The sequence below is a fragment of the Myxocyprinus asiaticus genome, chromosome 13 (assembly GCF_019703515.2).
Source record: "Myxocyprinus asiaticus isolate MX2 ecotype Aquarium Trade chromosome 13, UBuf_Myxa_2, whole genome shotgun sequence".
Lineage (NCBI taxonomy): Eukaryota > Metazoa > Chordata > Actinopteri > Cypriniformes > Catostomidae > Myxocyprinus > Myxocyprinus asiaticus.
In genome coordinates, this window is record NC_059356.1 from 2,733,988 (window position 1) to 2,759,094 (window position 25,107).

A 25,107-nucleotide genomic window follows, 5' to 3' on the forward strand; every position below is an offset into this window, starting at 1 on the left:
GACCAATAAAAAAAACATTTTTAGTGAATTGTTGGCCTTCTAGAAAGTATGTTCATTTACTGTATATGTACTCAATACTTGGTAGGGGCTCCTTTTGTTTAATTACTGCCTCAATTCGGCGTGGCATGGAGGTGTTCAGTTTGTGGCACTGCTGAGGTGGTATGGAAGCCCAGGTTTCTTTGACAGTGGCCTTCAGCTCATCTGCATTTTTTGGTCTCTTGTTTCTCATTTTCCTCTTGACAATACCCCATAGATTCTCTGTGGGGTTCAGGTCTGGTGAGTTTGCTGGCCAGTCAAGCACACCAACACCATGGTCATTTAACCAACTTTTGGTGCTTTTGGCAGTGTGGGCAGGTGCCAATTCCTGCTGGAAAATGAAATCAGCAGAAGGAAGCATGAAGTGCTCCAAAATTTCTTGGTAAACGGGTGCAGTGACTTTGGTTTTCAAAAAACACAATGGACCAACACCAGCAGATAACATTGCACCCCAAATCCTCATAGACTGTGGAAACTTAACACTGGACTTCAAGCAACTTGGGCTATGAGCTTCTCCACCCTTCCTCCAGACTCTAGGACCTTGGTTTCCAAATGAAATACAAAACTTGCTCTCATCTGAAAAGAGGACTTTGGACCACTGGGCAACAGTCCAGTTCTTCTTCTCCTTAGCCCAGGTAAGATGCCTCTGGCATTGTCTGTGGTTCAGGAGTGGCTTAACAAGAGGAATACGACAACTGTAGCCAAATTCCTTGACACGTCTGTGTGTGGTGGCTCTTGATGCCTTGACCCCAGCCTCAGTCCATTCCTTGTGAAGTTCACCCAAATTCTTTAATCGATTTTGCTTGACAATCCTCATAAGGCTGCGGTTCCCTCGGTTGGTTGTGCATCTTTTTCTTCCACACTTTTTCCTTCCACTCAACTTTCTGTTAACATGCTTGGATACAGCCAGCTTCTTTGGCAATGAATGTTTGTGGCTTACCCTCCTTGTGAAGGGTGTCAATGATTGTCTTCTGGACAACTGTCAGATCAGCAGTCTTCCCCATGATTGTGTAGCCTAGTGAACCAAGCTGAGAGACCATTTTGAAGGCTCAGGAAACCTTTGCAGGTGTTTTGAGTTGATTAGCTGATTGGCATGTCACCATATTCTAATTTGTTGAGATAGTGAATTGGTGGGTTTTTGTGAAATGTGAGCCAAAATCATCACAATTAAAAGAACCAAAGACTTAAACTACTTCAGTCTGTGTGCATTGAATTTATTTAATACACGAGTTTCACAATTTGAGTTGAATTACCGGAATAAATGAACTTTTCCACGACATTCTAATTTATTGAGATGCACCTGTATATACCGATCAGCCACAACATATTGTGTAGGTCCCACTCGTGCCGCCAAAACAGTGCCAACCTGCATCTCAGAATAGCATTCTGAGATGATATTCTTCTCACAACAATTGTACAGAGTGGTTATCTGAGTTACTGTAGACTTTGTCAGTTCTAATCAGTCTGGCCATTCTCTGTTGACCTCATCCATGTGATTATCTAATCAGCCAATTGTGTGGCAGCAGTGCATAAAATCACACAGATATGGGTCAGGAGCTTCAATTAATGTTCACATCAACCATCAGAATGGGAGTGATTTGGATCATGGCATGATTGTTGGTGCCAGACAGGCTGGTTTGAGTATGTCCGTAACTGCTGATCTCCTGGGATTTTCACACACAACAGTCTCTAGAATTTACTCAGAATGGTGCCAAAAACAAAAAACATCCAGTGAGCGGCAGTTCTGTGGACAGAAATGCCTTGTTGATGAGAGAGATCAACAGAGAATGGCCAGACTGTTTTGAGCTGACAAAGTCTATGGTAACTCAGATAACCGCTCTGTACAATTGTGGTGAGAAGAATATCATCTCAAAATGCTATTCTGAGATAAAGGTTGGTGCTATTTTGGTGGCACGAGTGGGACCTACACAATATTAGGCAGGTGGTTTTAATGTTGTGGCTGATCGGTGTATATATATATATATATATATATATATATATATATATATATATATATATATATATATATATATATGATAATGTGATAAAAGATATATTTATTTACTTGTCTTTGCAGGGTTCAGCTCCTGAAAGGATGATGATGTCATCATGACAGATTTATTTATTTATTTAAGTATTAGCATAGTATTTTCATAAGGGGTATTAATTATGCGAATAAAGCCTAGGGATATGACTTTAAGTCTTTTTAATAATGCATTTTGTCAGCTAGAATCTAAAAAAATATATATTTACACAGTATATAGTGAAAAAGAAAATAAAGACGAAGTACATGCTTTTACTGTATATCCTTAGCACATTGGGAATAGTGTGACGTAGTCTATCATAACTCTGTCTGACCACAATGTAGAGCTATAGTTAGCACTCTGAGACAGAATGTGGAAAGATAGCTATTAATCTAGATAGAAAAAGAGTGCATTAGTGCCTGTGATGCTTTCACACCTAAACTACAGAATGGAGTAGATTGTTTCAGTAGAGAGTACAAGATAGAGTGTAAGTGTGTTAAAGATGTTGGAGGTGTAATTGCAGATTTTTTGAGGAAGGGTGATATAACCCCTCATTATCACTGTTGAGTGTTGAGACTTGAAGACTCTCCCAAAACTCAACACCACACCACTAGACATGGATGCCACATACAGAAAAACAACATGCACAAAACAAAGGGGTCTACACTGTTAAAGAAATAATTCAGCCAAAGTTCAAACAGCTCTTTTAAATACAACTACAGTTCATAGTGACCACGATTGTCAAGCTCCAAAAAGACAAAAAGTGTGATTTTCAGCAGGAAAGCAACCAGAAGTCATTCATTTTCAAGTCAAGTCAATTTTATGTGTATAGTGCTTTTCAAAATACATAATGTTTCAAGCAGATTTACAGAAGATGTTTAGGTGAAGATAGAGAAAAAACATTGGGAGGAATCAGACCCAGAAAATGGAAAATTAAAGTTTTTGGGGATGAGGGCCAATTAGGTAGCAGGGAGAAAGAATCTGGCAGGCAGTCAGATTTCGTCATAACATCGGCCCAACACCCGATGGTTTGTCTGTCCAGTGGTGCTCAAGTTGGGTAGCAAACTGGCTGGCTGTGACACAATGTGGCGACAACCAATGGGATTGGAGACAGTAAAGTCTATGTGATTCACTGCCTGAAATGGTTGGATATAGTAGACTCAGTAGTACAGAAGCAACCAACAGTACAGCAACTTGGCATCCTCGAATGCACACTAAAAGAGTATGATGGCGCATTAGAAAGTTGAGCACGGAAGTTTCCAGCTGTTGTTCTCTTGTCTGATTAGCTTTAAAGCACCTGGCTGAAGAACTTCATAGGGTCTTCATACCTCTCTCCAACAACTGTTTGTGAACCTCCTTCAAGCCATGCACAGCATTTTAACACAGGCCGAACCATGTTGCAGCACAATTTTAAGAAAAGCCATTTTGCATAGAGCATGCCAGCACACATTTTAGAGCCAGAAATTTGTGTTTGTGTGTAGGAAGAACTTCTTGTGTATTTATGTATTGCGGACTGATTGCTCTCCTTCACTCTTGTAGAAAGCCCGGCTTGGTCCAGGAAAGAAAGTCATCACACCCACTGATAACCGGCGCTTCAGTTTACCGTCCGGAAACATGGACAGAGTCCGACTCAATGACTTCCATTTCCTGGCTCTTCTCGGCAAAGGCAGTTTTGGGAAGGTCAGTCACACATTTTAATGTCTTTTGAAGATGAACCTCACAAAAGCGCATTGATGCAGAATGGTACCTTATAAACAACCTATAGAAAGGAAGAAAGATCCCAAATGAGGTTTCTCCAGACAACAAGATTAAATTGTTTTTAAATGTTCCTCTTGGGGTTTTCCTTGGGGACTGATATAGACTTGTGATCTCTAAAGTTTGGAAATTACATAAAGCTAGCCAATCTGACTGGAGCTTGTGATTTTGGGAAAATTCTTGCCATATTTCTGCACACTATGCATCATATGGTCAGTCAGTGGTCCATGGGAATTAAGCAAATGGCAAAGATTAGGCATCGCTTATCACCATTGTTGCATCTGATAAGTATCTGACAAATGTCTAATAGCTAACTTTGCCTATTAGTTACAGCATCATGTGTGTTCATGTGTTTCCTCTCCGGTTGTTCCCCAGAGTGTTTTTTTTTTTCCCACCCAGGTGATGTTGGCGGAGATGAAGTCCACTGAGGAGCTGTACGCTATTAAAATCTTGAAGAAGGACGTGGTGATCCAGGACGATGACGTTGAGTGCACAATGGTGGAGAAGAGAGTGCTGGCCCAGAGAGAAAAGCCGCCATTCCTCACTCAACTGCATTCATGCTTCCAGACTGTGGTGAGAAAGATGAGGACTATGGCTGAATAATGTATTTTTATATCTTCTGTCTGTTTGTCCTTTGTGGCTCTTGTGATTCCAGTTTGTGTTAGATGTTACAATACTAGTATACAGCGATAATTCTCTCAGAGGACTCGTAGTAGCATTACGTCAATTCCGGAATCTCATCCAATCATTATCTAGCCTTTGCCTTATGAGGTCCCACAGCTGCGTCTCATTGCTCGTATGCCACGTTGCTTCACTTGCATGTGAGCAAAACACACAAGCTTAGCACACGCTATGCATTCACTTTCAAGCAACAGTCGCTCAACATTTGGATTATACATTGTTTGGCTACTCACCTCGTTGCTCATGTTCCCGATTTCATCCAGCAAGATATGCAAGTTCCCTATCTGTCATTCACTCGACGTTGTGTCGATGTAGTGACACTAGGGGTCACTCTTGGGAGCCCGAGACACCTCTGGTCTTTGATAAAAGGCAAGCCACTCCCCCGGACATATGGGTATAAAAGGAGCTGATATGCAACCACTCATTCAGATTTTCTCTTCGGAGCCGAACGGTCGATGTCTACTGAGCTGACTGTTCATTCACCTCTGCTGGATTTGATGGCGCATTTCAGTGGCTTCTCCCTCCTCTGCACTGGTGCACTGCAGAGAACGCCCCTGGGCACTTCAGTAGAAAAAAGAGAGTATATTTTTCTGAAAGAGTATATTTCTCTAAAAGAGCGGCACACACGGAACGTCTTTTTAAAGATGCGTCTTTTTAAAGATGCTTTCCGATTGTGTGTTTTTCCTGGTTGCGGTCGTTACCTCTCAACTTCAGATGGTCACGATCGCTGTCTTTCGTGTCTGGGCGCGACCCACATGCGTTCGTGGATGGTTCATGTTCACACTGCGAGAACATGACCATGGCAACGTTGCGGTCGCGGCTTGCTTTCGTAAGAAAAGGCTCCCCGCCTCGGTCCTTCTACCTACGGGTTTGAGGCCAGCACGGCTAGCACTGGGGACGATTTGGGGACCCCAGTGGGACCGCCTCCACTGGGTATCCCCCCGTGGACCTCCCATTCCCCAGCACACTCGTCTGCCCCGATCAGGCTTCCGGATGAGTCCGCCGGCTCGTCTCACGGCGAGTTTGACCTCTTGTTCGGAGCCCGCGAAGCTGATGAGCTCTCGAGCGCAGCATCGGACAATTGCTCAGTCACAGGCTGATGCAGAGATGATGGACATGCTTTCCCGGGTGGCCGCGAGTGTCGGGCTAGAGTGGAACCCTCCGCTCTCCCCTGAACCCTTGCGGCTTGATAATTGGTTCCTGAGCTCACGGCGCCACTCAAAGCAGCCGCTCCCCGCTCCAGTGCCTTTCTTACTGGAAGTGCACAAGGAGCTGACAAAATCGTGGGAGGCACCTTTTACTGCCCGGTCCCGATTTCTCAGTTCCCCTGCCCTCACTACCCTCGATGGCGGGGCAGCCAGGGGCTATACAGCAATTCCCCCGGTGGATAAGGCGCTCGCGGTGCACCAGTGCCCGCAGAGCGCCGCCACCTATCGCAGATGCCAAAAGATCCTGTCCAAGCCCTGTAGGTTCACGTCGTCCCTGACGGCCAAAGCCTACAGCGCTGTTGGACAAGCCACCTCTGCCCTGCACGCCATGGTTCTCCTGCAGGTCCACCAAGCCAAGGTGCTAAAAGAACTGCACGATGGTAGTTCCGCCCCAGATCTGATGCAGGAACTGCGTTCGGTGACCGACCTCGCTCTCCGAGCGATGAAGGTCACGGCACGGTCTCTCGGGCGGACGATGTCCACATTACTGGTCCAGGAGCGCCACCTTTGGCTCAACCTGGTCAAGATGGGTGAGGCCGACAAGACACGGTTCCTTGCTGCCCCCATCTCCCAGGCTGGCCTATTCAGCGACACCGTCGAGGACTTTGCCCAGCAGTTCTCGATGGTGAAGCAGCAGACGGAGGCTATCTGGCATATCCTGCCCCGGCGCAGCTCAAGATCCTGCACCCCGTCTGCTCGTCGCCAAGGGCGTCCCCCTGCGGTGACTGCACTGGCTCTGCCGCAGCCTGCCCCTTTGGCCCAGCCCCGGCGTGGAGCCCACTGCAGGAAGCAGACACCACCCATCTCATGGCCGGCCCCCAAGAACCCACGAAGTGAACTGAACATTGGAGAGGAGAATGGATGGTAGAGCCAGGTGGCTAAGGTTAGCCCTTAGCCTAGTACGGACGCCGGCCCGCTTATCGCACTTCCGATGCCCATCTCTGGTAAAAATGTTCCCAATTGGTGTAGACTACACGTAACATGCACCATATTTGTGGACCCAAAATGGCCGCTGCGTGCTACAGCGCCGCCATCCTTGCTATCCAGTAATCGCTTTTCAAGCAGCAATTTTAACTTTTACAAGAGTAGTTGGTGCTCACCGTTCTTTATGTTGTTCTGCAGATATGCTAAGTCAGGTTAATGTCACATACGTTATTGATAGTTTTGCATTCCCTTCTATATTCCTGCACAGGGCAATCAGGATTGAGTATTCATGTACTTTGAAATATAAATAATACTTAAATGCATGTGGTCTGATTATAATCTTTCTTCAGTTCAGGTATGGTTACATATGTTTAACTTGTATTTTTGTTAATACTATAGTCCAATGGCTATTTTCCTATTGCAGGATTGTCACTGCTGTTTCTCCATTTTATGATATTTCCTGCTGATGCTTTTCGTTGTAGACGCCCTTTCTCACATTAACACCATATCTTGCATGATTTGTAAGAACTATCACATTCTCTCTTGAATGAATTAACAAACGTTGCTGCTTGCCTACTGACATCTAGCAGTAGGCAACTGCACATCAGCATAACTGAATAAGGAATCTTAGCACAGCATGCATAATTGCTGCCAATCAGAATATTTTAAATCAGATGGGATGTACCAAACATGTCTTGCAGTTATCAAATGTTTTCTTTTTAATAAGGGGTCATTACAACGTCCCAGTGTAGGTATTTGCATTGTTGGTGAAACTGCCCTAATGATGTCTTAATTATATGACCGACTTTATCAGTCTACATTTATGTATTCTGCACATTACAGCTTGCCACAACTACGCATGGGTACACTGTTTGCTGAGACACATTGCAAACATTGCCAGCCATTCTACAGGCAGTAGTTTGCATAAACGCATTGCAAGCATTGTTACCCATTTCATGGCCTGGCTGTTTCACAGACACATTGTGTTTCAGAAACGCATCACTAAGCAATGCCACCCATTTCATGGGCAGTCTGTTTCACAGACACATAACAAGCATTGCGCCCATTTCATGGGGAGTCTGTTTCACAGACACATCACAAGCAATGCCACCCATTTCATGGGCAATCTGTTTCATGGACACGTCATGAAGCAATGCCACCCATTCCATGGGCAGTCCGTTTGCACAGACACATCGGAAGCTATGCCATTTCACAAAGCTAGTCACCTTTCAGTAGGGTATGGCACATTACATGCCATTTATAAGGGTTTCATGTTTGCTAGTCATATAAGTTTATATTCACGATATTACCAATATTTCTTCTCCTTTCAGGTTCCTCCACCTGAGACCTGGTCGTCTAAGTTGAATTATTTGTTTAGTTCTCCTTTTGGGGGGACATAAGATTAAATTGGGTCTAATTTCCTTTTGGGGGTAAGCTCCTCTACCCTGCTGTCATCACCTTCCAGCAGGTTCTGATGGTTTGAGCGAGAATCCTGATGCTGAACTGTTGGAAGGGACTTATGCCAAGGGAAACTAATCTATAACTACTCATGTTATTCCATACTATCGAGTTCTCTGAGAGAAGTATTTTTGCTGATCATCTTCAGATAATGAGTGTCATAAGCTAGTGTTTGGGGGGTTGTCATTCGTCAGATTAGGGAAGCTCCTCAAGGAGTCTCAGCAGGACAGTCTCAGAATGGGCACCCTGCAGCATGCCCCATACTAAATATTCATGAGCCACATGCAGACAGTAAACCAGCCATCATGTCCACTTGCATTTCACTCTCCAAACACCGTGTTATGCATCTCCAACACAGCTTGTGTTTGACTTGTGTAAACCACAGCCTTGCTGAAAAGATCTGGGGTGACATACTGGTGTTTTTCGACAGGCCTCTTAAAACCTCTTCAGCTCTGCATACCTCGGTGAATTCGCCAGCGGGTTTACGTATAAAATGTAAAAGCCCATGTATACCTGAATATCCATATGTGGTACCATTTGAAATCTCAGACTTTGTACCTTTTTCACAGTACTCCATCACTTTTGAATTTGTTTTACATAAATTATCATATTAATAAGACTTGAAAACCTCCATGCCGCAAATCAGCGCCATCCTATGAATGAGGATGTAGGAATATACTGTACATATGAATATAAAAGTTTTTCAAATAGCAGTAAAATAGATGTCATATATCAAATGAAAGCTCTCATTCTCAGGAATTATTTTGTTGCCAGAGTTTAAATGCTTCTGTAAGACCCAAGTAGCCACAAATTTTATATCGACTCTTAACTTAGGCTGTTTTCTTTTAAATATGCCATTTTCTACTTATCTGTGAGATTGTTTGTGTTAATAATCCAATGTTATATCTCCGATGTCCAGAACAAAATATGCAGTCCAGAAGAAAAAGCATAATAAATCATCGGCAAAATAGGTTTTCATCTACCAATGATGAAATTTGAAATGTCTTCACAAAGCTGAGGATCTCAGGTTTCCAACAATACCTAGATTGAGCTTCTAGTCCACACAGATGCCGAGATATACAATTAGACCTATATTTTGCAATTAGTCCACTGTACAGCATATGTGTATGGTGAGCTTTTAAATCTGGGTGTGAAAAATGCAGGCAACAGCAAAAAAAAAAAAAAAAAAAAAGGTTTAGGTTTATAGGTTAATTGGCTAACCAGAAAGCTTTCATTGGTGAATCAGGTTTTTCCAGAAAGACAGTGCTGCACCACCAGCTAGATTATCACCAGACCAGCATAAACTATCTTGGACCAATATAGAAATTGTTGCTGGTTCAAGATGGCCTTTTCAGCAGGAGATAATTAGTCAGACTGTCCTTGGTTATTCAAAGCAGGGTATTATGGGTAACCAACTGGTATGGCCAGCCAATGGCTGTTACTCTGTAAAATGTATACTAACTGATGGAATAAGGTTTCAGAGGCATAAAAAACATTCAGGAATGCCTCTTGGCTTTCAGTTGAAGTAGACGTATCAACCTAAGCCATCTCTTATTCTGTGTTATGAGAGTACTCAAATGTTTTAATCAGAGAAAGTATAAAGAAAGGTCATAGCTCATTCCTTTATCACCTGACACCTCATGTGGACTTCAATATATCAATCTGTGTGCTATCTCTTCCAGTGTTTGAGTGATTCAGTACTGAATACAGAGGCGACAGTGTCTGCGATAGCTGTGTTATTTATCTCATTTATTTTTTGTCAGGATCGCCTGTACTTTGTAATGGAGTACATTAATGGAGGAGACCTGATGTATCACATCCAGCAAGTGGGCAAGTTCAAGGAGCCTCAAGCCGTGTAAGACTTTCCAACACATTTCAGTATCAGAATCCAGTACATTTACATGTATTCATTTAGCAGATGCTTTTATCCAAAGTGACTTTCAAATTAGAAATGCTAAAACACAAACGATTCATTCTAAGAAGCCAGTAACATGAGAATTGCTGCAATACAAAGTTACAAAATTGTTCAGAAAAGTACAAGAACTTATTTTTCTATTTTTTTTAGAGAACATTCATTACCAATTGTGAGTCAAATGTTCATGTGAAACTTGTTCCTTTAAGCATTTTTTTGTAGATGGTCATCTTTGATGGTAGATCCATTTTCTGGGTGTAATGTCCACAGAGGGTCTCCAAAAGCAAGTTTTGAGGCGAGTTGTTTTTAGCTGTACAGGCTGTAATACAGTGAAGATGAATGCATGTTTTATAAAATGAACACCCAACCCAAACCTAAACCTAACCATCAGTGGAGTAAAAATGTAATGTAAGAAGGAAAAATGCAACCTCCAATTCCTGCTCTTCACTGATTATGCAAACACAATTACTTCCTGGTTTCAACGTGGTATCCAAACCCGGGTCTCCCACACTGCTGGCGTGATGCACATCCGGTCACGCCACAGGAGATCATTCCACTATCAAGGTGTAGTGAAAGTTTGGGAAAATGATTTTGTGCCTTGTTGTGTTGGAACAATGAGGCCCCTTAACGTCACCAACCACAGATTTTTAGAGGCAATATAGATTTGTAGAAGTGAGTGAAGGTAGGAGGGTGCAGAACAAGTGGCTGCTTTATAAGCATCAGTGTCTTAAACTTGATGCAGTCAACAACAGCAAGTTAAATAAGATAAAGAGAGAACATGTGTTCTCTAGGTCCTATTCAAAACCAAATGATCCACCATTTTCTTGATCACTGGCTTGATAGTGCATGCAGAAAGGCCAGCTTGAAATGCATTGCAGTAGTCCAGTCTAAAGATAACCAAGAGCTTGGACAAGGAGTCTGATCTTCCTGATACACTGTCACCAACTTTGTGTGTCCAACAGTTGTCACTGGGGCAGTACCATCAAAGGTACACCCACACTACCCTGTGCATGCCAGTTGGAAATGTATTTGTACCTTATCTATCCTTAAGGGTACATGTTAGTATCTTATGACCTGTTAGAGGGTATAGTGGGTATACTGTCCTAGTGACAAGCTTTTGTACCCCTGAAGGTATAATTTAGCAAAAGAATTCTGATAGTGTGTTGCTCAATACAAACCTGCATGACTGGGTCTGTTCAATGTGGTCTGTGAAGTTCACCTGTATGGTGTTTTTGTTGCTAAACCTTGTTTAACTCTGATGTTGTGATGAATTGATGAGATGGTTGGGATGATGAGGAATTTTTGTTGGAGTTGGTGTCCTTTCATCCATGCTGAGATGCCTACCAGGCAGGCCGAAATCTGTGCAGCTACTTAGGGTTGGAAAATCCATGTGCCTGCGATATTGTGTATATCGGGAAGAGGAGAGGGCCTAGCGCTGAACCTTGAGGTACCCCCATAGTTAGATGATGTGACTTGGACAACCCCTGCATTAGTCAAGCAAAACAGATGGTTTCACCAATTGAAATATAAAGCTAAACAAATCTTGTTTAGCTTTAAATCTACTGATGTGCACAGGTTTCTGTGAGGGTTAGGTTTAGGGGTAGGGTTAGGGATAGGAGGTTAGAAAATGTCATTAGCCTGCTATAAAAATCAGTGGAGGTCTATGAGATGTCCTCACTTACAGTATACAGTGAAACAAACTTGTGTGTGTGTGTTTGTGCGTGTGTGTGTGCATGTGTGTGTGTGTGTGTGCAGAGCGACAGTCTTTTCAACACTGATGGAAAATGTTTTGACAAGTACTACATGTATAGAACTCTGTGAGCATGTTCATATCTCTTAAAAAATTTGCTCCATCCAAACACAGCTTTCACATATGTACAGCTCTGCAAACATTGAGCAAAGAAAACATATAAGGGCTTGTGCTCATAAAAGCCCTGCTCCTGAAACAGATTTATTCATGCTGTTATTGTAATATACATCTGTGTGAGCTGAGAGTGCCTGAGCTCAAACAACATCATTTCTCTGATGACTTGTCCATAAGAAACTAAATGAAAATGGTTTGATAGAATAATCAAAGCTTGTTTCAAAGGCACATTGTTCTCCCCTGTATTTTACTCCAATAATATCATGTTAGGACTTGGAAATCAGTCTGATATTTAAGTAATAATTTGCCTTTAGTCAACAGTAAGTTCCGGTCCATTAGTTTGATTACAAAAATTGCGTTACAAGAGTGTTTTGTTTCACTGTTAGTACTGCTTCTAGAATCCAACACATGTTGTTCTAAACCCAGGGTCTGATATTGCTTAATTGAGTCTTTTTTAAATGTGTGATGCTGAATGATCTTACTGTGTTGTGTTGACAGATTCTATGCAGCTGAGATTGCTGTAGGATTGTTCTTTCTCCATAGGAAGGGAATTATTTACAGGTGAGTGTATTATTATTTTTACTTTAGCCCTTAAATACTACATAGCCATAGTTTTACATAGAATTGAAGAGCACAAGAGGTCTTAAACTATATAGTAGTGTAATTGTTACATACCTGTTTGTCAGTGAGTCTCCATCAGAGGAAAATGCTCCCAATTAGAGAAGATGTGACACTTGAGATTACTAGAGAGCCAAGCCAATTACACCTTACACTGGCATCAAGACAGCACTATTAAAAGACCATTTTCATTATTGTAAGAGTACAAAGTACAGAAAAGAGAACGGCACTCTGTGTATTTGCCATGTCATTGCCGCAAATTGAGTGTGACGACAAATAAGCACTATACAGCATTTATTGAATATTGCAGTGTTTGAATGTCAGCATGGTATTGATATTCCTCAAACATTCTAGACTGATCTCACAGTGAAATCGGAAAAAGTAGGTTGACTTTTCTTTAGCTAAAATCAGTCTGTGCTTACCAAAATGTGAAACACTGCCCCAGTGGCCAAAGCGGTAAGTGTGGTTTGGCGTATGGGCACGTGTGCCCACATTTTAAACGCCATTTTCTGGGTGTAATGTCCGCAGAGGGTCTCCAAAAGCAAGTTTTGAGGCGAGTTGTTTTTAGCTGTACAGGCTGTAATACAGTGAAGATGAATGCATGTTTTATAAAATGAACACCCAACCCAACCCTAAACCTAACCATCAGTGGAGTAAAAATGTAATGTAAAAAGGAAAAATGCAACCTCCAAATCCTGCTCTTCACTGATTATGCAAACACAATTACTTCCTGGTTTCAACGTGGTATCCAAACCCGGGTCTCTCACACTGCTGGCGTGATGCACATCCGGTCACGCCACAGGGGAAAGTCAACATGCTGGAGCCGGAGATGCCACTTGTCAAAGAGTTGGCATAATGTGGCCAATCCTAGGGTTCTGGACGTAACGGAAACAGCACGCCGGCCTCCCGTGTGATCATGTTCTACTGGTGTCAAGACGATGGTTGTTCTTTTCTTTTTGTCAGTCTTTTTTTTTTAATAAACACATTAAAACATTTTGGAAATGTTTTCCTAAAAACTGTATGCTTGAGGAAGTCTTGAGAAATTATTTACAACATTGAACAGTGTCATAATTATTTATAAATCATGAGGGCCTTCATCTCGACAACCCCTGAACGCCAAGCCACGTTTGGAATATTTTAACTATTGAAGCACCTAGCCGTGCATCCTATGGTAACACTTTTGGTTTATTATAAGCTGCCTCCGAGCAATTTAATAATAACAGTTGTCAGTACTTTTTACACATTACACTGTTAGGCTATACTCTTGCTGCAAAAGTGTAATCGACTATGTTCTTGTGTGCTGTGTAGTTTGGGCTTTTGAACCTAAAATGTGGATATGTTCTTGTCTGCAGTGCGCAAAGGGACCTGGTAGTTACAAGAATGGCATACATTTGATTGATATTGTAGCGAGTTTAAAGATTATATGCGAGTGTTATGAATGCACTGATAATATAATCACTTAAGTTTGATTGTGCTTTCGTGCTGGATGATAATGGTAAAGAAAGCCGCCCATCCGGTTGTTCGGTGTGTGAGCACGTGCACAGTGTTCAGGGTTGTGTGAGAGAGAAGTGAGTGAATGATTTGAGAAAGAATTGTTCGTTAACTTCATGTTGTCTCTTACCTGTTGTATGGCAAAAAATAAATCGAAAAGTAGAACGACTGCACTCGTTCATTAACAGTGATTGTTACAGTAATATATATATTACAAGGTGATGTTATGCATGTGTGGCAGATAAGCCTCTCGTTCATCGGTAAAGGAGGAAGCAGGAACCGGATTGTCACTCCACAAGACTCTAATTACTTAAAACCCTGAACTGGAACATAACAACATGACGACACACACACACACACACATACACACACACACACACACACACACACACACACACACACACACACACACACACACACACACACACACACACACACAACACAAACACACACACACACACACACGCACACACACACACACAGCTCCGTGTGTGTGTGTGTCTCTCTCTCTCTCCAGCACTCCCGACTCCTCCTCTTATCTCTCTCCTGCTGATTGGGTTGCTCAACACCAGGCGTGCCCACTCACAGCCCGGCCACGCCCTCCTCGTCACAGCATGTAATCCGCTGTGCTGAATTTTCCCCTTTAATTATCACCCCCTCCCTCCTCTGCTGCTGTCTTTCATCCCATAAGAAAAGTTAACTCGTGCTTGAAGCCAAAAACCGGGGAGGGAGAGATGATAATAACATGGCCCTGCCTCTACTACATTCCGATTGGTAATTTATCTTGAATTTATTTGAGTAATATCAGAATCAGAGTCAGAATGAGCTTTATTGCCAAGTATGCTTACATATACAAGGAATTTGTCTTGGTGACAGAAGCTTCCAGTGCACAAACAATACAACAAGACAGAGATATAATAAAAAATAGAATAAAAATAAAAAGTTAATAGAAAATATATGTATATATAGAAATACTCAATAAGACAAAAAAATATATATATACGTACAAATACAAATACAAATATGTTAAGGTCCTGGTCATATTTAAACCCACATCAATACAAATAAATATGAAATTATATTTTGCATTAATAAAAAAAAAAAGCCTACATTTAGGACAATTAAGATTTTTTGCATTGTGACATTATTTTACGGACACTTAAGCACATTTTACACCCCAATTCTCATTACCATAACACGTGCAGACATTTTACTTATACTTTTCCCATTGTTTTCAATGATGATTCTCATTACCGTAACACAGTAATTTTTTACCATATTTACTGTAAGATTTAAAAAAAAGTTACAAAAGGTGCAGTTTTACAATGAATTAAAAAATGTAAATTAGCAATAATTAAAGGCAGTACCAAGGGAGTAATTATGGTGTATGAATATTTTTAAAATGTAAATAAAATATTTTTTTCATGTTGCGGTAATGAGAATATTATAATGACCATTTTTGGATTGCGATAATAACAATTTGGGCTTAAATGTGCATAACTATCATGAAAATAATGTAAAAATGTAAAAAATCTTAATGACCCTAAAAAATAGTTGTCATTTTCTGTATGCAAAATATAATTTCTTATTTGTTTCTTTTGATTTCAGTGTAACATAGGATCAGGATATTTCCTTGACAGGTTTTGTGAGAATCACCCATTTGCATACTTAATTGTTAATGTCTTTTCTTTCTTCCATCTATTTTAACAATCTAAAACCGCCTTTATAAGATGTTGTCGCATTATGCATTGATTCTCTTGAACATACTTAAAACTTTGCTAGAATTGTAATAACACTGTGCTTTTGTTCCCTTTAAAGCACTGCTATTTCCCTCTGGAAATGAAAATCTAATTAATTACATCATACAATTCCATGACAAAGAATTTCATTAAAACGATCCTTATTCTGATGATTAGCAGTTATCTTATAGCTTTGCGTAACATATCCTTGCCCCCAAGAGGAAAGGTACCTGAATATGACAAAAATAATAGACATTAGATATGACGTAACATTAGTATAGCATGACCCATTGCTAGATATGTTGTGTAGAACACATTTGTGTGAAGTGTTGTTGAAAACACATATTGCTTGAACTTATACCTTAAAGTAAACAACATCGCTCAGGTTTTAGCTGGTCTGAAACTCACAGGAAGTTAAATATAAATATTCCGGTCCTGATGTCGTGAATGAGTCACTCTGTGTGAAAGGCGGCTGTAAGATAGAGAAGAAAGTAAGGCTGTTTATCTGCAGCACTGTCTGTATTCAGGCCCCCGCACATCCCTGTGGGGCTGCAGCGTTCAGCTTGCATTAATCATGCTCTTTGATGATGAAGGCTGGCTGAGCGTGGCGGAGGTCGCCCTGTCCTCTCTCATTGCCCACTCGCAGCGGTCAGCTAAACACACATCCACGATATTAACTGTCAACAATCGGCCCAATGAGTGAACTTATCAGAGTATCTAAGGTGGATGCGATAGGCTTATTTTTAGGGCTGTCAATTAGTGCTGGCCGATATCATAGCTATCTCGATATTTTTCAGCCTTTTGATGATATTTGATTTATATCTCAATATTTATGTATTTTCTCTAAAATGACTCTGAAATTACTTTTTTTTTTGTTTTTGTTTTTTGTTTTTTTTTAAATCTCATGAGCCCTAATTTAAACCAACCAGCCATTGTAAAATGTCAGGCTGAAAAATGAACACTAGGATGAATGGTTTATGATCATTTTCATTTATATGCACCAATAGAAAAATACAGTACATAGCAATAAACAGAAATATTTAGCCACATACTGTATATGTTTATGAAAACATTTTATATAAATGAAAAATGCTGCAGTAGCATTCTGCTACTGAAGTTTACATCAGAGACTGCATTAAAACATCCCTAATTACATACTTGCAAAACAATGCATTTATGTGATACTTCAGGCTTGGAATGTTCTGATGGTTTACAAGTGTCACATATGGGTCAAGGGGCTATTTTGCATTGCTTTATTATTATAATTACCTGAACTAAATTAACGTGTTAAATGGACAGCCTTATTATGTTGTGTATTTTGTCTTTGTACTCAGAGATCTGAAGTTGGATAACGTGATGTTGGATTCTGAGGGTCACATTAAGATCGCAGACTTTGGCATGTGTAAGGAGAACATGTTTGAGGGCATGACGACGCGCACCTTCTGCGGAACGCCCGATTACATTGCCCCAGAGGTGAGAATGTAGTAATGAGTCTCGGGTGTCTCGGGTGAGAGTCACAAGTGTAAATGTGACCCAGAGAGGAAGAGATAAAGATGGCTCTGATGGCTCAGATGGTCTTATTCAATCCATCTGAAAAACATCATGAGGCCTGGAACTCCTCACCCTTACTGACCTCACATCCACTCTGAACATAAACTCTTCCAGGAGCACAAAAATGTGACGTGACAACATTTTTGCATAACAAAATGTTGTACCTTATTACACGTTTTGCTGAAGTTTCCCAGTGAAATGTCCAGCTGGGGGCGCCAAATGCGAGTCAAATTGTGTCGTAATCAGACAAGGTTTCAAAGATGAATGTTAGATGGAGGTTTTAATGAGTAAAACTTACCTCCCTAACTAAAAACTTGAACCTTAATTTAACTAGTGGTCGACTAGTCGACTGATATGGTTTTTTTAATGGCCAGTGCCAGTATACAGACAGCAGGGTGGCCAATAGGCCGATACAATGCCGATATATCACGCAATTTAATATAGTAAATAACATAAACCTAAAATTGCACACACAAAAAAAGCATTAACTCTGTAACACTATATTTACTAAATTTCACACAAAACTTTAACTTTGTAAAAAAAAATCTAAAAAATAATATTTTATTTTAAATGGTAGATAGCAGTTTCTTCTGATTTCTGTTTAGTCATTACATTTTTGTAATTTATTTGCAAATGAAGAAATTGTTAATATATTAGGAAGAAGGAAATAACAGTACACACAGTAGTCCTGCAACCATGGATGGCATGTCCACGTTAGCAATCGCATTTTCTCAAAAAATACCAAATCAAACCAATTGTACATACAGTGCATAGTGAATAAGACATTTACTTATAGCACACTTGAAGCGCATTTACTTTGAAGTTGCACACACACACTTGTGTGAATCCAGCGAGCAGCAGCAGTATCCTGACAGTTTAAACTGCCTGGATCACCTGCTTAGATTGTCACTGATTGACCATCATAATTTGTGAACCAGAGGAACTTTTGGTCCTGATCCTGAAGTTTTGATTCTGGCTGATAGAATACATGCTTTAGAGGACGATATTAGATGAGCGCTCGACGGGAAGAAAATGCTGGATTTTCTTGAGGTTCGTGAATTACATCTGTTTAAATGAGATATCTGCATATTTGCAAATGGTATATAATAGAAGTTTTATTGATATTTGACAGGGAACTGTTGAGGAGAGACTGATAGAATACCTGCTTTAGAGGTTAATAAATGAGCGCTCCACAGGATGCTGGATCTGCTCAAGTTTTGTGAGGTTTGTTTATTACATCTGTTTAAACTAGATATGTGCATATTTGCAGAAGGTATATGATATTAGTTTTACTGATATTTGCCTTTTTATCATTAGAAAAGACAAAAGTTACAGGGAACTGTTGATGAGAGAGTGGGACAATGAAACAGACGAGCACTTAAACATTATGAGCTCAAACGCATCTGCCGCGGCTCTGCACTTAAACATTATGAGCTCAAACGCATCTGCCGCGGCTCTGATATGTGGACTGTTTAAATGACACTGTGTTGCATACCGGTCTATTATAGTAGTAACACAATTTTACGTAACAACAAAATGAACCATGACTGGTCGTTTACATGTCTCAGTCACTTCACATGCAAGCAGGCGATTTTCGCCACCCTCAAGAAACAAATCTGGCAAATGGGATAATTTATCACCCAATGCCGATAATTAAAAAAGTCAGAATATCGTCCGATTTATCGATCGACCACTAAACCTAACCAATAGTGTCCTAAAAGCAAATGAGAGGTGAACAAAACAAACATCCTTACCCTTAACCTAACCGGTAGTTTCGCACAAAATTGACTGTAAATAAGCTTGTAAACTTATTGTATTTTCAGTAATGTATGATTTAATACATACAGTATTACAAAATAATTTACATTTTGATACATTTGATATAAAAATATAAAATATTAAAAATTATATATTAAATTAAATATAAAGAAAGATTTCACTAATTACTCATCCAGGAAAACAAATTAGAGCTGATTTTTATGCACACACCTACAGTCGTCTTTGGAGATTTATATAAATAAGCTTTAAAAATTTTTTTTAGCTATTTATTTATTTTTAGTAATATATAGTTTAAGAAATAATTTTAAATAATGTAAATTTTTTCATGTAATGTACATAAAAATGAAACATGTGAAATTAAATATATACTATATATATATAGATAGATAGATAGATAGATATTGTAAGATATTGATCCATGTGCAGCTTTTAATAACAATAAACATAATACAGACAGGCAAAGGTAAATCACCAGCAGCAGTAATATCAAAGGCAATCCAGAGGGATATTCAATAACCAGGCAAGTGGTTGGGGCAGGCAGCAGACAATCACAGGTTAAATCCAGATAAACAAGGCAGTAATAGTAGGCAGGCATCAACGGATCAAAAACAGGGTAAACAGTCCAGGATAATACATAGGAAATGCTACAAACTCAGAAAATGCACAGAAATGTCAGCCTGGGCAAAACAAGACTTCGCAATGATAGCGAGTGAGAGTGAGACTTAAATAGCTGAGTAGATGGGGAACAGGTGAGCAGATAATAAGTGCCAGGTACGGGGATTATGGGAAATGGAGTTCAGAGAGTCAATCCCCAGGTGATGGAGCCCACTGGTGGTGAGCGGGAGGAACAACAAAGGCGGGATTCATGACAGAACCGCCCCCCCACCCACGAGCGGCTCCTGAAACGAGGAGGAAGGCAATGCCAGGGTCCAAAGAAACCAGGGCAGATCAGGTAGATGACCAGGGAACCAAGGAAACCAGAGCAGATCAGGCAGATGACCAGGGAACCAAGAAAACCAGAGCAGATCAGGCAGATGGCCAGGAGACCAAGGGAGCCAGAGCAGACCAGGCGGATGGCCATGAGACCAGGGATACCAGAGCAGGTCAGGTGGACGGCCAGGAGAACAAGGGAGCCAGAGCAGACCAGGCGGATGGCCATGAGACCAGGGATACCAGAGCAGGTCAGGTGGCCGGCCAGGAGACCAAGGGAGCCACAGCAGACCAGGCGGACGGCCAGGAAACCAAGGAGGCCAGAGCAGATCAGGTGGATGGCCAGAAGACCCAGGAGACCAGAGTATATCAGGAGGATGGCCAGGAAACCCAGAAGACCAGAGCAGATCAGGCGGATGGCCAGGAGACTCAGAAGACCAAAGCAGATCATGTGGATGGCCAGAAGACCCAGGAGACCAGAGCAGATCAGGCGGACGGCCAGGAGACAACCTCAGGGTTGGGACTGGATCAGGAAGCCTGGTTGGTGACCACAGGGCTGAAACAGGATCAGGAGGCCTGGGTGGTGACCACAGGGTCAAGATAGGGTCAAGAGGCCTGGGAGGCGGCCACAGACTAGAGACTGGGGCCGTAGAAGACTCTGAATGTGGAGCCGTGGCAGGCTCGAGGGGCGGAGCCGTGGATGGTGGAGCCCTAGCAGGCTCAAAGGGTGAAGCCATGGAAGGTGGAGCCGTGGGAAGCTCGAGGGGCGGAGCCGTGGAAGGCGGAGCCGTGGGAGGCTCTAGAGGCGAATGAGGCTGGCAACGCTGGCTCTGGGACGGATGAGGTTTCCAGCTCATTGACCGTGGCAGGCGTGGGCGTTGGCTTGTTGGCCGTGGCAGGCGTTGGCATCAGCTCATTGGCTGTGGCAGGCAAGGGCACTGACAATTTGTGGGAAAGGGTCTTCGTGGCTCTACATACCGATATCAGTGGCGGATAATTTAACTTGGAGACAAGGGCCATGAAGGCCTTCGTGCAATGAGTTGCGGAAGGCTGGACTGTGGCATGGCGTGGAGCAGGCTGAGGTTTGGCTGTCACATGGCATGGAACAGGCTGAGGCATGGCTGTGACATGGCATGTAGCAGGCTGAGGCGTGGCTGTGACATGGCATGGAGCAGGCTGAGGCATGGCTGTGACATGGCATGGAGCAGGCTGAGGCATGGCTGTGACATGGCATGGAGCAGGCTGAGGCGTGGCTGTGACATGTCATGGACAGGCTGAGGCGTGGCTGTGACATGGCATGGAGCAGGCTGAGGTTTGGCTGTCACATGGCATAAAGCAGGCTGAGGCATGGCTGTGACATGGCATGGAACAGGCTGAGGCGTGGCTGTGAAATGGCATGGAGCAGGCTGAGGTTTGACTGACTCAGAAGCTGGAACCAGGATTGTGAGAGGAGCATCCTCTGTGGTGAGTGTGTCGAGTACTAGCCTCACATATTCCTCCCAAGTGTAATCTCCGGTCTCCAGCAATTCCCTCCACTGGCGTGCTGTAAGTCTGCTTCTGTATATAGATTTCAGAGCGGCATCATCAAAACCAGTGTGGGCGGCAACAGTGGAAAAGAAATGGGAGTACTCCCTTATTGATAAGTCCGCCTGGCTTAATTGAACGAAGAATGCTGCTAGATCCATGGTGCGGTGAATTGTTCTAGCTGAGGCCGGGTGTGCTGCTGGGTTTGATGAAGGAGCTGAGACCTCAGTGGTTAGTTGGAAAAAGCTGCTGGATCGGTTTGTGGGGAAGTTTTCTGTAATGACGAGTCAACGGAGTTGAGATCCATGTGCAGCTTTTAATAACAATAAACGTAGTAACACAGACAGGCAGAGGTAAATCACCAGCAGCAGTAATATCAAAGGCAGTCCAGAGGGATATTCAATAACCAGGCAAGAGGTTGGGGTAGGCAGTAGACAATCACAGGTTAAATCCAGATAAACAAGGCATTAATAGTAGGCAGGCAGCAACGGATCAATAACAGGGTAAACAGTCCATGATAATACACAGGAAATGCTACAAACTCAGAAAACGCTCAGAAATGTCAGCCTGGGCAAAAACAAGACTTCGCAAAGATAGCGAGTGAGAGTGAGACTTAAATAGCTGAGTAGATGAGAAACAGGTGAGCAGGTAATCAGTGCCAGGTACGGGGATTATGGGAAATGGAGTTCAGAGAGTTAAAGTCAATCCCCAGGTGATGGAGCCCTCTGGTGGTGAGCGGGAGGAACCATGACAGATATGTATGGTTTATAAGTATGGTTTAATAAATATTTAATAAATATTCTAAAATTATTTACATTTATTTTGATATACAATATAAAAAAAATATAAAATATAAATATAAAAACAAAGGTTTGGGAGGTTTACGGGGACATTTTTTTAGGTAACAAACTGGTAATTACAAGGGTATTATGCTATAAGTGTGGTTTATGAGGACATTTCTAGTGTCCCCATAATTCAAATTGCTTAAACATACTAAACAATGTTTTTTTTTTTGAAAATGTAAAAATGCAGAAAGTTTTTTGTGAGGGTTAGGTTTAGGGGTAGGAGTAGGGTTAGGAGATGGAATCTATAGTTCATACAGTATAAAAATCATTATGTCTATGGAGAGTCCTCATAAGGATAGCCGCACTATAGTGTGTGTGTGTGTGTGTGTGTGTGTGTGTGTGTGTGTATAGCGGGAACGTCATGCTTTCCTCCAGCACTAGATGACACAAAGGAGACTCACAGAGTGAAAAGCATGCTGCAGGTGGGAGGAGAGACAGCAAACATCAACATGATGTGATCCTCACCAAAGAGAGGCTTTTGTCTTAAGGACATTGAATTTTGATTCTCAAATGCACAACGAGTGTGTGATGAATATGGTGAAACCTCCATCTCTTTATAATGCATTACTCTGAAGCAGTTGCAGATTGTGTTCATTCCCGTATGATGTTCTTATGTCTTCAGCTCATGTGTCTGTGAAAACCCTCAATTACTGATCTCCTCACATCTGACCAGTGACCCGTGTAATCAGTTAAACACAGGAGTCAGGGAAATGTTCAATACTAGCACTTACATATTGACTAGAATGGAAATACAATTAGCAATTACATGTGCTAATTTTAAAAGTGTTGCACAGATAGATAATTAGAGATGTAGACAGACTAAAACAAACAGAGAGAAATAGATAGATAGCATAATGCTGTGCAAAGCGTGGTTCAACCAGTGCAGTTATGATTGGAAAAGGAAAGCATATTATTCAGAACAGCATCCATCACTCACTCAGTACTCATTCATCAGGATTTCTCTTGTGTTCTGTGCTGCATTGATTGCAGTTCATTATGTGGTAGTTCAGTTCAGTTCTTGATGAGTCCTCAGTGACCTGACAGGCCTGGATATGTTCTCTCAACTACACTGAAGAACATGAACACTATATATGGAGATTGTGTTGTTCCAAACGTGTATGACTCTTTCTTCCATGGAATTCAAAAGGAGACCAGGGGCTATCGGGCTCCAAAAAGGACAAAAAAGATGCAACTCATTCACTGTAAGCTTTCTGAAGTTATACAATAACTTTGTATGAGGGACAGAATTACATTTAAGTCAGTATCCACTTGTTTTTTTTTCCCACCTCCACTTCTTAAATCTCATTTGCTTTTGTGGATAATGAAACTTGCCACAGTACCAGTGTTCAGGAGTAGTGAACTTATAGTAGCAATACGACTAAACTACATTTTTCAGTAGCATGAAAGTAGTTCAGCTGTTTTCACAATAGTGTCGCTTTTCCAGTTACAAGCTAAATTTTCCAATGAGTAGTGCTGTAGTGTTACAAAACGCACTGTGACGAGGAGGAATGCGTGGCCGGGCCGTGAGACTGCACGGCCTGCGCTGAATCAGCTGATCAGCGGGAGAGCGAGATAAAGGTGAGCTGGAGATGCCAGTTCGAGAGAAAGTTGTTCGGCTTGATGAGAACTATATATGTACTAATTTTGGTTACTGTAGGTGAAAATGGGGGTGCTACTGAGCCCCCCTTCCATGCCCATTTTCAAGGGGGTGGTGGCGCTATGACCGTGACCCAAAATAGTCAAATCCATGTGATTAGCCCCCGAGAATAAACATACATCTCAATTTTGATCTAAATCAAAAGCATCTACAATGTCTTGGCATGATGTTGCACAAATTTGGTGCCAGTCACGTGAATCCCTTGGAGGAGTATTTAAAAGTTCAGAGCTTGCGATTTTCAGAAAATCCAAAATGGTCGACTTCCTATTGGGCGGACCTAATGACTATAATTATAAAAGAGTTCTGGTTTGATGAGAACTATATATGTACCAAGTTTGGTGACTGTAGGTGAAAATGGGGTGCTACAGAGGCCATCTTACACAACCATTTTAAAGGGGGTGCCAGTCACATGAATCCCCTAGGAGGAGTATTTAAAAGTTCAGAGCCTTTGGTTTTCAGAAAATCCAAAATGGCCAACTTCCTGTTGGGCAGAGCTAATGACTGTGAGTATGAAAGTTGTTCGGCTTTATGAGAGCTATATATGTAACAATTTTGGTGACTGTAGGCACTGACGTGCACAGAACAGGGGCTACAGGGTCTCACAAATCTAAAGGTGCCCTCCACAAATGTAAAGGTGCCCTTTTGGTTAAGGGGAGCTTTAAGTGGAGGTGCCTTTAAGAGCGCACACTACAGCAAAATCCCCTGCTGACAGGCTGAAGTGGACAGCACAACTGCACTTTCATTGCTTAGGCCCTAATAATAATAATAATAATAATAATCCTTGAAGAACAGTAAGACCTCCGCACTTTCAGTGCTTGGGCCCTAATGATAGGCTTTAAGCGTTGGGTTCAGTGATTTCATTGGAGTACACATAAATAGTCAAATACATCCATGAAAAGAGACTGAACAGAGGTAGATATATGTTCTTTCATCATGTCACTCGCACTGTATTTCTCAAACTGTATCAAAATGTTAACGTAAGCAAGTCAATGGAGATCGAAATTAATTATTTAAAAAACTCTTCTTACATTACATATACTGTATTTAATGCCATTTTTCCTGCTGGGCTTCAATTTTATGTTGTGTTTTGTTTGTAATATTATATATTTGA

General features: G+C 41.6%; 1 protein-coding gene across 2 annotated transcripts in view; it reads left to right on the forward strand.

Annotated features, from left to right (window-relative positions):
- The window catches only part of LOC127450329 (protein kinase C alpha type-like), a 271,450-nt gene that overhangs the window by 216,686 nt on the left and 29,657 nt on the right, over positions 1–25,107 (forward strand). For both annotated transcript variants that reach the window (XM_051714339.1, XM_051714340.1), the window contains 5 exons: positions 3,600–3,740; positions 4,215–4,388; positions 9,850–9,941; positions 12,361–12,423; positions 17,045–17,183. In XM_051714339.1, the coding sequence (XP_051570299.1) occupies positions 3,600–3,740; positions 4,215–4,388; positions 9,850–9,941; positions 12,361–12,423; positions 17,045–17,183 (609 nt within the window). The remainder of the gene's footprint in view (positions 1–3,599; positions 3,741–4,214; positions 4,389–9,849; positions 9,942–12,360; positions 12,424–17,044; positions 17,184–25,107) is intronic.